Source organism: Ruditapes philippinarum, unplaced genomic scaffold, assembly GCF_026571515.1.
Source record: "Ruditapes philippinarum isolate M1 unplaced genomic scaffold, ASM2657151v2 ctg9694_1_1_1_1, whole genome shotgun sequence".
Taxonomy (NCBI): domain Eukaryota; kingdom Metazoa; phylum Mollusca; class Bivalvia; order Venerida; family Veneridae; genus Ruditapes; species Ruditapes philippinarum.
In genome coordinates, this window is record NW_026862780.1 from 22403 (window position 1) to 35708 (window position 13306).

The 13306-nt window shown below is 31.2% G+C and overlaps 1 protein-coding gene across 1 annotated transcript in view; it reads left to right on the top strand.

Moving 5' to 3' along the window:
• Positions 1-13306, top strand: part of LOC132720177 (phospholipid-transporting ATPase ABCA1-like) — a gene marked incomplete at its 5' end in the record, with an annotated part of 51456 nt that overhangs the window by 22154 nt on the left and 15996 nt on the right. Inside the window, 8 exon segments of the mRNA XM_060704219.1 lie at positions 1398-1494; positions 1910-2121; positions 2396-2477; positions 2862-2987; positions 5748-5911; positions 6742-6884; positions 7491-7533; positions 12630-12916. Coding sequence (XP_060560202.1) covers positions 1398-1494; positions 1910-2121; positions 2396-2477; positions 2862-2987; positions 5748-5911; positions 6742-6884; positions 7491-7533; positions 12630-12916 — 1154 coding nt within the window.

Sequence of the window (13306 nt, forward strand, 5' to 3'; positions counted from 1 at the left end):
GTTACTGCTTGATTTGGTTTTCCCCTGAGACTAGCTTGCTTTAATCGTTTTGCTGAATATACTATTCGCACAGTGTTTGCTATCTGGTTTGCCAGTTATTTGCATACATTGAGTAGATTCTCGCTTTAACTCTCAGCTGATAGAATATTTACGTCATCTGACAGTTGCTTTACAGCATTCCCTGTTATTTAAGTGGCCATATTTCTCCAATCTTATTAAATATCTGGGAACATTTTGATGTTAAGTTTGATTGAATAAAAGTGTAAACTATATCCTCGAGTGACCAGTTTCGACGCCCTTAAGGATTGTTTTGTATGCGTCTATAAAAACGATGTGATTGTATTGTATAAGATGTTTTAACTTTTTAAAAAATCTCTAACCTTTATGAAATTGGTAAATATAAGCCGTTTTCCAGCTATTCCTTTTCATAAACAATCCTACTTTCACTTCACCCAGGAGCGGCCATTTTTATTGAGAGTGCCCTAAAACGACGCTATTGATTGGCTAATTTATTTACACACGATAGGAGACTGTACACCATAATTCTTTTACTTACGTTGTTCACCAATATCAAGAGCATAGACCTGCAAAGTATCAACAAGTGAAAACTAGTTTATCTTTTCTTTATTTCTTTCATAAATAAAGCATAATTATATGTGATAAATGCTATTGTTGTATTTTTACAGTGGTTTGGACGGTTTCCCTAGTCTGTTTGACCTCCTCTGCTGAAAAAATATAGGTTGGAAAATAGCACCTTTACTTTCTTTGTCGAACCTGCAAAAACAAAATAATACATTTAGTGGAGCAACTAATGAAAATATGGCAATTCATTCCATCCAAATAAGATAAACATATCCAATTAATTTTCAATTAACATTCATTTAGCAATTAATATCCGTAAAAAAATCTACAACACGTACAGGTTGCTTTAGGGTGAAAAAATGCGCCAAAAACAACACTATTGGGTAATTTTACTGCCACTTGACCCGAGAATAAGGAAATGAGGTCAGCAGACACGGAGGTATTTTCCAGCCGATTTTTGCAAGGAAAACATGACATAGTAAAGTGAGGGTCAAAATTGCATTAGTGAAATCATATAAAAATCTCTTTAATAAGGTATAACATGCTAAATCTTACCTTTGGGCGTCTTATTTACTACATATTGTTACCTAACCAACTAGAGGATTCCCCTTTTGCTATAGCGTAGTACAGTGATGACGTAAGCGGCCGCTTATATCAATTATGATGCAAAATATAAATGGCGTCGAAATAGGGCAGCGTAAAAACGGGTCACTCGACGATACTATTTGTTATTCATTTTTCGTATGATATAATAATAGAAATTTTGAAAGTGTATTTTATATTTGCAAATTTATGTCCGATTATCTGAATTTTAGCCGAGTTTAACAAACGATAATGATGATGAAGGTTATGCTGACGGGAAATCGGACAGTGATCCGCCCACGCCACCTAGTGATGACACAACATATCCCGGTAAATACCGTCGTAATTGACACGGTCTGAAATTATCATTGATATTAGGAAAATATTTACATTTACTGCCAAGAAAAAGTGGAAAATTGCAGCAAATGTGACCTATGGATTAGTAAAAAACATTCATGCATCATAGCATTGTGAAATTGACACGAAATATCCTAGAATGTTTGAGAAACATTGTAAATGTTTTGGAAGTTTTTGGTTAAATAATCAAAAATGTTTGAAATGATTCTAATATCCTAAAATCTATAATAGCACAAATTTCATGGAAATGTTGCCTTTGAATATTTTGAAAATCATACAAAATACAAAAATATACATATATTGATAAAAATAATTTTACACTTGACTTATAGAATGATTTTCTTTATCACTCGGAGAACATAACCATTATTTCTCTGAATATTTCAAGCAGGATTCTCTGTCAAGAAAGTGACGTCATTCATCAAGAAGTATGTACCGGAGGCGAGACTGGTGGAAGACAACATGACTGAACTGTGTTATCAGATGCCAACCGAGGCTGCTCACAGGGGCGACTTTGAAAAATTGTTCCAGCAGCTAGAATACACCCACACTGACCTCGGCATTTCAAGTTTCGGCATCTCGGATACCAGCCTTGAGGAGGTATAGTTGAATGTATTAACTTGTGAAATCTGCATGTTGTATGATTGGCTTGACTAAGTCGTCAAGAACTGCTTATGATATATAGTGACTTTCTTGCGTATCAGACAGGATTTTCTATTGTTTATATAAACTAATATAGAAAAATTATTTCAAGTTCCATCAAGTAAAAAAACTCATTGGAGTCCCTTTAACATGATTTATTAATACAATATTATTTAACTACCTTAGTAATAATACAATTATATAATCAGATTTAATCTTTTCTTTGTCGCAGGTTTTCCTGAAAGTTGCAGAAGAAAACACTGTGGATGTTGAAGAAGAACTAAAAAGAAACAAATTGGATGAAATGGCTGATGGTAAACTAATCCATTGATTTCACTCAAAATATAAGTACTATGTCATAGAAAAAGGAACACGGTTGTATCCAAATGGCATTGTTGGTTTATATTTATGAGCTTAATCCATTTAACTTAAAATTGGTTGGTTGCTGAGTGGTAATTGCTGCTCTTCAAATACTTTTGGTGTAAATTGCACTAGAGAGGTCGAATTTTTCATGTGAAGATGCAATCCAGTTAGCTTACGTTTACTATACTCTGTGTCTATTTCTACCTGAAATAATGCCTTAAATATGTACCAGAGATATTCCTCAGTCATTTGTTTTTTTTACTTCATTACTGTTGATATTCAAACAAAATTTCAGAAAAAATCATTTAAACTGATGTTTGTACTATTTAATTAAGGTGGTAGAATACCAAGGGGCGTGTCCAGATTGAGTTTTAAACGTAAGAAGAAGTTATCACTGTTGGGGAGACGATCTACAAACAGAGTTGACAGTAAGACAGATCTGATGGCAGACGAAGATACAGGTAAGGCTTGATCCAGTTGTTAAATTGTTGCTGTCATATACAGGCCTTAAAGCAGCACGCTCCCAGATTCATGTTAATTTTCATGAAAATTTTGGAAATGTATTTAAAAAGTAAAATATTGTGAGGTAAACAAATAAAATAATTTACATATTGCAATCAGCACTTACAATCCAAGAAAAGTACAAAAAAGTCTTCAACATATGCAAAAATAGCCTTTACTGTGTTAGTAACGCAGTAGAAAATATGGTAAGTAAAATACTTCAAAATTAGTCATAAACTGCACATGACATGAAAAATATAAATTGGATCTTGAATGTTTTTACCTTTCTTAAAATTTTAGAACATTTTGCTCAATATTGATTTTTTTGAAATATTTTGGCTGATCTGGAGGCTTGCAGCTTTAAAAAGTACTGTCATGTACACATTGGCCTTAAAAATCCCTTGTATATAGACATTGGCCTCAGAAAGTAGATTCATATAGACATTGGCCTTAAAAAGTACTGTCATATTCACATTGGCCTTAAAAATCCCTTGTATATAGACATTGGCCTTAGAAAGTAGATTCATATAGACATTGGCCTTAAAAAGTAGTCTCATTTAAAAAGCCCTTGTATATAGTTGGCTTAAAATTTCATTTGATGGAGACATTGGCCTTTAAATCTAATTGCCCTCTACCAACATGAGCCATAGATGTAAGTTTATATAAACATTGGCCTAAAGTGTCTTTGGATACAGAAATTAATTTTAATGTATTTTTCGGATGTAGAAAGTAGCTTAAAATACTATTGGATGTAGACATTGGCCTTCAAATGCTTATGTTCTCTGATATCTGATTGATCAACTGTTAAAAGAATTGGTAAACACAAGTAAAGAAACTAAAAATCCAAGCTTTTGATTAACAAAATACAAGTTTTGAAATGATAAAAGGTCTTGTTATTTGAATTTTATGGTACTACTGTCAAACAACATAATTGACTTTACATGTGGTTTACTTTGGGCCAAATTTGTTGTGTTATATGAGTTGAGCACCTATTTTATTCATGAAACAAAGCCACCAGAGCTAAAATGTACATTTGAAAGAGACATTTAGTTTATAATCTTGATATGTACATGATCAAAGAAATTATCTTGGTCAAATTTGTAATCTTGAAAGAGAAATTTCTATCAATGAATATTTATGTCTTTATGTGTATAGAATAATTTCCAATATAGGAATAGTAGTTTAAGCCATTCAGACATACTCATTAGAAATGAAAATTATATTTTAAGCCATTCAGACAAATCATTTGAAGAAATATTAAGAAACCGTGAGCATAAATGTGATAAATTTCATGGAGAGAATTTTTATAATTTCTTAAATGTCAGTTCTGAGGCGGTTGATAGTAAGAGGTATTGAAGTATTTTTTTGTATACATGTACATTTGTATAAGCAAACCTGAACTGTATCTTGCTATCTTTTATCAAGCAATCTTATGTTCAAAAATCATTCAAGCATGAAGTCCCTGTATAATTTTTTTCAGCAGCATAACTTTGATAAGCATAGTGACTCGTCTTTTTTTTTCAACTGCATAAGCGCTGTTATTTTATTTTCTTTGCTCGAGAGACTTTGTATTTTTGTATTTTTTGTCTGAATATAGATTTTATTTTAAGTTTCATTTATTTTCCACTGTTTGCATGTTAGAACACTGGTTATATTATCTTGCAAGATTTGATATAAGAATAACTGAGGTTGTCTGAGGAAAAATAAAATCTGCCAATCACTGAGTGACTAAATTCTACCTTGTTAGGAAGCTGTCTAGCTGGTTTACAGAAGTTCAGTGGTTCTTACTGAGGTGCACACCTTTTTTTTCTGAAATAAGGCATGGAAGGGCACCTGAGGTTGTCCTCCACCTGTAAAGCTGGAGTTTTTCCCATATGACCTTTATTGTTTTAGTATAAAAACTATAACTGAAAATGAAACTTTAAAAAGGAAATAATAATAAAAAAAGGGAATAGGTAAAAAAGAAATGTAAAAAAGATGAATGAAAATGTATCTGAGTCATAACTATAGTTTTGATTTTTTTTAAAATTATAAAATTAACTGAGAAAATGCATGCATGACTTCTGTTTTACTACAAGTACATAGACAAACCAGTACACAGCTCTTTGCCAGTATTTATTTAATGTCTGTAAACTTTCGTTCTACAGTTACGTCTGAAACCTGCTTGTGTTTCAAATTTCACAGTTTTACAAACAGTTTTACAAACTGTTGCCACTATAGAAAAATCAGTAACCATTTTAACTAGTAACAAAAATCTGCATTTGATTTTAATCTATATATTTAGTGGTTTTGATTTCAGCTATGCTGATTTCCTTAGACAGACCCATCAGTCCTATGTTTTGATAGATTTAAGAATGATGAAAAAAAATTGATATTTTTCTTGTTAGTGATTGAAATTAATTGTTATAGTTATAGTGAAGAAATGTTTTTTTGGGAAAAAAATGTTACTATGTATTAAGAGGTCACAGGTCAAAATGGACATTTTTGTTTAAAATAGTAATTATTAGTATAGAAATAACATGTAAAAAGGGTGATTAAATAGACAGGGTTTTTTTTTGTTTCTGATGTTTTAAAAATAGATAAAAGACAAAAGATCTTTTTTTTTAATTAACAGAGAAAACTAAAGTATAAACTATACACATAAAACAATTACGTTTAGAAATGAAGAAAATCATTGTCTGAAAAGTATAAAAAATATTGTGAAAAATGTTTGGTTACAGATTCTGTGGTATCTGGCCCAATTAGCGACTACGGAGAGAATGGATTTAGCCACAACCTGCACCAGAAGGTCACAGGTTGGAAACTGACGATGCGCCAGTTTTTTGCCATATTTTTCAAGAGGTTTCACCATGTCCGCAGGAGCAAGAAAGGTTTTGTAACTGAGGTAATTATTTTACATTCAGCTTTTTATCTCATGCTGATCAAAAGTCAAAATACAATGTAGTTTGCATTCATTTTAGGACTGTCGAGTTCAGATCTTTATGTCCGAGTTCCTAACTCTGTATAATGTAAGCCCTAACATGTAACAGTGGCTTGTTTGAATCCTGCTAGGGATTTTGAATTCTTTCATATGGGAAAGCTACTGTGAATTCACTTAATGTTGTGGACATGAAATTTCGAGGTTTTGTCACGAAGAGCATTTCTTATGACCTTTACAGTGTGAGTGTGACTCAATCGAAAAAAAAAATATTAAAAAAATAGTAAGAATTCAACATGTTTATATGCTTATAAAAGTGTTTAGAGTTCTGTCATGAGTAACACCAATTTTGCAACCATCATAAGACTAAGATAATATGAATTAGATAATTATCTGTAAAAAGAATGAAATGAAGATTTAACACAAATTTATAAAAAATAATATATATCTGCTAGCATAATATTATTTTATTCAAAAAAATATCAATAAATCAGTATTGAATCTATACAAATATATAATATTCAATTTATCACATACCCAAAAATAAAGACAGTTAAAAGTGAAAAAAAAATCATTTTTCATTGACATGCCTATAGTGTAAAACAAACATTTAGCACATGATTACACTATTATATGTTTGTATAACGCTAATGAGGTCACATCAAAATATGCATGGCCATGCAATACCTATTTTACAGTCCCTAAAGCGGCATTAGTGTGTGATAAATGCAGTTAAATAATGTGCTGGTAATGTTTCATATTATATTTTAATGATGTTATTAACAAACTTTTTTCAGATTGTGCTACCGGTGGTATTTATTTTGCTGGCAATGACGTTTTCTCTAATTTCACCTCCGTTCTCCGAGGAGCCTCCGTTAGAGTTACATCCCTGGCACTACAAACCTGTTAGAGGAGACCCTCATCTCCACATGTTCTATAGGTGAGTATTACCATTGCTCCTTGTCAAAAAATATTTTATTTTCTCCCACAAATATTTTGGAAAATTCCCCTTCAGTATAAAAAAATTGATTAAAACTTAAACTGCATTTCCTTGAGTTTTTGAGACAAGTTTTTTTTTTGTTTTTTTTTACTAATTTTCATTTGAATTCAAAGATAGTGCCTTATTGCCTTTATTCTTGTTTCCCAAGGATAGTAATTGTGACAAAATTTGTCCTCCCAAAAGGTTACGACTACCAATCCCCTGTTGCTGGAAATAGTCTTGGAGATTACATTATACAAATGAGCCGCGTCACGACAAAACCAACATAATGGGTTTGCGACCAGCATGGATCCAGACTAGCCTGCACATCCACACAGTCTGATCAGGATCCATGCTGTTCGCTATCAGTTTATCTACTTGTGATAGAGTTGGTAAGCGAACAGCATGGATCCTGATCAGACTGTACATAGGCTGGTCTGGATCCATGCTGGTCGCAAACCCATTATGTTGGTTTTGTCATGACGTGGCTCAAATTACTGTAGAATCACTTACCTCTGTTGATTCCAACTATTCTGTAGAAGATTGGTGGTTCTTTTGGTTATACAGAATTTATTTAAGTTCAATTAGTAAGAAGCTTAAAGCTTATAGAGTAAGACAAACTCTTGAATCCGTTCCTGGAACCAACCAGTACTGAGCTATGAGTGTAAAGTTTCTTTTTCAAGGAAACAACACTGGTTGCCTCTGACAGGGTTTGAACCAACACGGAGAGCGATCCTTAGGTAACTGGTGCAATGTGTTAACCACTCGGCTATGCCACCGCTTTGGTGGCTCTTTATCATGTGCCTGCTCTTGTCTGTCATATGACTTAATACATGTAGTAATGTGACTATTTCAAACCCAACAGAAAACCTGCAATAACAATAGGACATTTAATCTTAACAACTAGCAATGCAAGATTAACCTTGTTCATGGTCGAGGGGTTAGAGTCGATGACTTCTTATCCAGTAACCTCTCTGGCGTGGGTTCGATCCCCGGGAGATGCTTTGGTAGTTCAGCGCGGAGGAAGGTAGTCTAGTACTGGTGTAACTCTCCAGGAACGATGGATAAGAAGCTACCGGCCTATGTGACTGAAATACTGTTGGAAAAAGGCGTAAAATGAAACAAACAAACAAATCATTTGTATGTCCAAACCTTTTGATTAGAGACAAACAATGTTATGGTAGTACTATTTTATGATATATTTATATTGATACTTTTAAGCTTATATTGTTTACGAAAAATATTGATATTTTTTGTTTTTTTATTTTTGATTTTTTTTTCAACTATTTACCTAAAATTCAATTTTTAAAATTTCATGTCATTTTTTTTCCTTTCCAAAAAATTTTTTAAAAACTAGTTTTTTTAAAAAAATTCAAATTGAAAGGTTTTTTGTTAATTTTTAAGAAAGTTTTTAAAATTTTTTTGGTAATTGGTTTTACCCATTAAAATTTTTTTTCAGGGGATTCTGTCATTTTTTTTCCTTTCCTAAAAAATAGGGTTTTTTTGAATAAAATATGGAAATTTAAAAAGGGGGGAAATTTTTGGGGGAGAAATTTTTTTGGGAAAAAACCAATTTTAAAAAAATTTGGGGAAAATTTAAAAAGTTTTTCCCCCACAATGTTAAAAAGGTTTTTAATTGGTGTTGGTAGCCCTTGGGAAAGCTCCCAAATTTTAACTCAACTTAACTTTTAAAGGAAATGAAGGATTTTTTCTTTTACAGGGAAATGAACAACCCCTTCTGGTAGGGGAAAAAGGAAGGATTTTTCCCCCTTGTTTTAAATTTTAATAAATTATATTTTTGTTTTTAATAAAATAATGAAATTTTTTGGGTTCTTAAAAGGTCTTTTTTGTTTCCTTGGATGAAAATTTGTTGGGGTTAAAAAGGAATTTTGGGGAAAAATTTTTAAACTTAAATTTGGGGGAAATTTTCACTTAATCATGTAAAAAATTTTTATAACCAAATTTTTAAAAAAGGAGATTTTTTTAAATTGGGGTTGAAAAAATTTAAATTAATTTAGAAAAGGGGAAAGATCACCAAGTTTTAAAATTTTCCCCCTTTTTTTTTACTACTCTAGGAAAAATTTTTTAAACCAATTTAAAACCTTAATTTTTTGAAAAGGGAGGAACCAACCCAAGGGGGGTTGGAAAAAAAATTTTCCCTAAAATTTTAGAAAAGGGGTTTTTCACTTAAACATGTGGAAATTTTTTAATAATTTTTAAAAAAGGGAAAATTTTCTTAAATTGGGAAAACAAAAAATTTTAAAAAAGAAAATTTTTCCAAAAAATTTTAAACGAATTTTTGGAATTTTTTTTTTTTTATTTTAATTGGGGGAAACATTAAAAAAATTATTTCTAAAAATAAAGTTTACAGAAAAAGGGGGTTTTGGGGGGAAACCGTGTTTTAATAAATTTTCTTTTTTTAAAAATTTTTTAAAAAAAAAAAAAAATTAAAGAAAAAAATTTTTAAAAATTTTCTTTTGGGTTTTTTTTCAAAAAAAATTTTCCCTAAATTTAAGTTAAGTTTTTAATTTTTTTCTTTTTAAAATTGTTTTCAAAAATACTTGAAATTTTCCAAAAAAAATTTTCATTGGGGGAAAGGGTTTTTTCAATAAATTACCTAATTTGGAAAAATTTTTTTTAAATTATCCATTGAGTAATTTTCCCAAATTTAAAAATTTTTTTAAAAATAATTTTTTTAAAATTAAATTTTCAAATTTGGAATTTTTATTAAAAAACAAAAAAAGGGTTGTTTTAAAAAAATTTATTCTAATTTAGAAAGGCAATAAATTTTAAAAATAAGGTTTTAATAAAAAATTTTTAGTAAGTTTTTTTAAATTTATAAGAAAAGGGAAAAAAAGGAAAAAACCCCCTTTTTTAATAAAGAAAAAAATTAAAATTTTAATTTGTTTTTTTTAATTTTTCCCAAAAAAATTTTTAAATTTCAAGAATGGATGGGAAAATTTTTTTAAAATTTTTTGTTAAAAAATTCGGGTTTTTTCCAAAAAACAGTCCCTTGTAAATCAACACCTAAGTATAGGGTTTATTCGGCAGACGGGGTAATCCGATATCAATTATGATTAAAAATAGGATGATTTTGTTCTGGAATAGGTTAGTTACGGGGAAAAAGTCTAAAAGTTTTTCTCAAAAAATTTTTTCCAAAAAATTGGGTTAAAAACCAAAAAAGGGTTTTTAAAAGGGGCTAAAAACATAAAAAAAACTATAAAAAAATCTAGTGGTAGAGCAGATGTGTGGTTACTTAAACCTCCCCTAAATCCCTTGCCCCAAATCCAAATCTTGGGGGGAAAGGGAATTCAAAAATTTTATAATTTAAAAATTTGAAAATTTTCCCGTATAAAAGGAAAATTTTTTAAAATTTAAAAATTAAAAATTTTTAAAAAGGGGGGTTACAGGAAAAATTAAAAAAACATTTACTTTTTTGGGGAAAGACAAAAAAACCTAATTTTTGCGTTTTGCGAAAAAAAATTTTTTGGAAATTTTTGGTTTTAAAAAATTTAATTTCCAATTGCAAAAAAGTGGAAAAAAAAAATTGCGAAAAAAATTTTTATATTTTATTGTTTTTGAACCCAGCTTAAAATTGTTTTTCTAAACCAGGAATTTGCGCGAGAAGAACAATTTGCATGAGGCATTCATTCACACACAAAAAAAACAAAACAACCCTGTTGTAGTAAAAAAATTACTACAGGGTGCAATAAGGCATTGTGTACTGCCCAGTATTTATGTTATATAAGGTGCCAATATTTCCTCACTTGAACCACCATTTCTTTCTTTAAAACATTAAAAATATATATTTTTTTATTTCTGTTTAATAATAACTAAATGACTATCAATACTGCATTATCTTTACAGGACTTTACAACCGGAACATATATATTGTAAAATATTATTTTTATGTATTTTATTAATACCTGGGTGGATTAAGATATTTGAATTGAATTGAACTGAATAAATATTCTATTGAGTAAGTTCAATATATATATATATATATATAAAAGCTTATCAGTATAGTGCTAGTGTGTTTTCCATACCATCAGAAAATGCTTGCGGTCTGAACATGATTGCTGCCTAAGCTTAATTATGTTGGCTGCTTAACTTAAGTGTTTCAAAAATGAAATTAAGAAATAATATATCCAAAACTGTGATTTTATCACTCAATAAAATCACTGTTAGGAGTTTGGATGCGTGGATTATATAACGAGAGCGCAGCACTAGTGATAAAATGATGCGCATCTGAATGACAAACAGTGATTTTATCAAGGGGGAAAAAAACACCAATTTTGGATATATTATTTCTATTCTAAGACAACATTTACAAATAAATGCTGCCATACCTGATATTAGGCTAAATTGCTCCTGATTTGTTAGCATGCAGAACTCTGGTTGCCATGGCAACCGAAAGAAAAAACTTAAAAAATCTTCTTTTAAAGAACTCAAAGAGCTAGAGCTAAGATATTTAGCATGAAACATGTTCTAATGGGTGTCTACCAAGTTTGTTCAAATAAAAGCCGTGGGGTCAAAATTGGCCCGCCCTGGGGTCATTGATTTTTCATATAATTATGTGTATAGCAAAAACTTAAAAAATTTTCTTTGAAAAAACTCCAAATAGCTAGAGTTTAGATATTAAGCATGAAACATCTTCTAGTGTGTCTAAAAAGTTTGTTCAAAATTGGCCCCGCCACGGGGGGTCATTGATTTTCCTTATGTGTATAGTAAAAACTTAAAAAAGCTTCTTTCAAAAAACCCAATGAGCTAGAGCTTAGATGTTTAGCATGAAACATCTTCTTATTGGTGTCTACCAAGTTTGCTCAAATAAAAGCCCTTGGGTTAAAATTGGCCCTGCCGGGGGGAGGGTGTAAAAGGGCAGGGGGTTTTATTGTTTTTTATTTATGTGTTGTTTAAAAATTTTTTAAAAACCCAAATAACAATTTCATGAAAAATTTTTCTTTTGGGTGTCCTTCCCAAATTTTTTCAAATTAAAAAACCCTGGGGTTTTAAATTTGGCCCCCGTTTGGGGGGGGCCTATATACAGGTGAGGGGACCCCAAAGGCCCCTCATGGCCCTCTTGTTGGGTAACGGGCATAAAGTATATAATGATTTTTGGTTTTCATGTTTTAAAAAAAGAACGTCAAAAGTGAAATTTTTTTGCATAATAACACACCCCTTTCGGGGTTTTTTTCTAAAGTTTTAAAGGGAAAAAAAAGCGGGTTGTGTTAAAATAATTCATAATTTTCCTTTTATTATATAGTTTTACATTTTAAGACAAATGAAAGAAAAATGCGGGTCCTGTTAGAACATTTTATAAACCTTTGAAAGTATTGTTCAAAGATCAATGCAGGAATGTAGAATTCTTAAATTAAATTAAAATAATTTGTATTATATTGTGCTTTGAAATATGTTTTATATGCTACATTGAGGAAGTCTTCCTTGCTTATGACACCAGTAAAGAGCCAGGCCAGCCTGCGATATTATTGCTGTCTAGTCAAAACCTTTTCAGTTTATATTTTTGGAATTTTGATATTCAAACCCTTTGAAACATAATACTCAGTTTCAAGTTTATAGCAGGACTTGTTAAAAACAAATCAAATTTAGCAAACACTTGAGATTGGGCTTTATTTATAAATTTTCTGGCCCAAAATATGAAAATGGAAAAAAAATATTTGCATGTATATATCTAAATTAACCTGAAAGTGTTATGAGAATCTTCTTTGGAGAGCGGTGTTTAAATTTTATTATTTCGATTGTTTCAGTGGATATTCTTGTAAACCAGTTAGGCAACAGTCATTCCGCCGTCAAAAAGTTTGGAATAAGACTATAAACTGTGATTGTAGCAGTGGGTGGCAGGTGTGTCCGGACAACGCTGCCGGTCCAACCCCACCCAAGATGCTCCTCTCAACAACCGACTATCTGTATAACCTCACTGGAAGACAAATTAGCGATTATCTGCTGAAAACTCAGAAAGAGTTCAAAAGAAGAAGGTAAATTTATAGTATTTTTGAGCATTCTGTAAACTGAAAACCATTTAGTATTGATGTATGTAATTCAGCATTGAGCTTTCTCTCAATCTGCCTTTGTAATCAACCTTTCCAACAATCAAGGCTCCACCATCGAACTCCACCCACCATCAAACTCCACCCACCATCAAACTCCACCCACCATCAAACTCACCCACCATCAAACTCCACCCACCTTCGAACTCCCATCAAACTCCACCCACCATCAAACTCCACCCACCATCAAACTCCACTCACCATCAAACTTCACCCATCATCAAATTCCACCATCAAACTTCACCAATCAAGGCTCCACCATCAAGGCTGAGAAATTGATGTATGACTGTGACACTCATTTTAAACTGGAAAAAATGA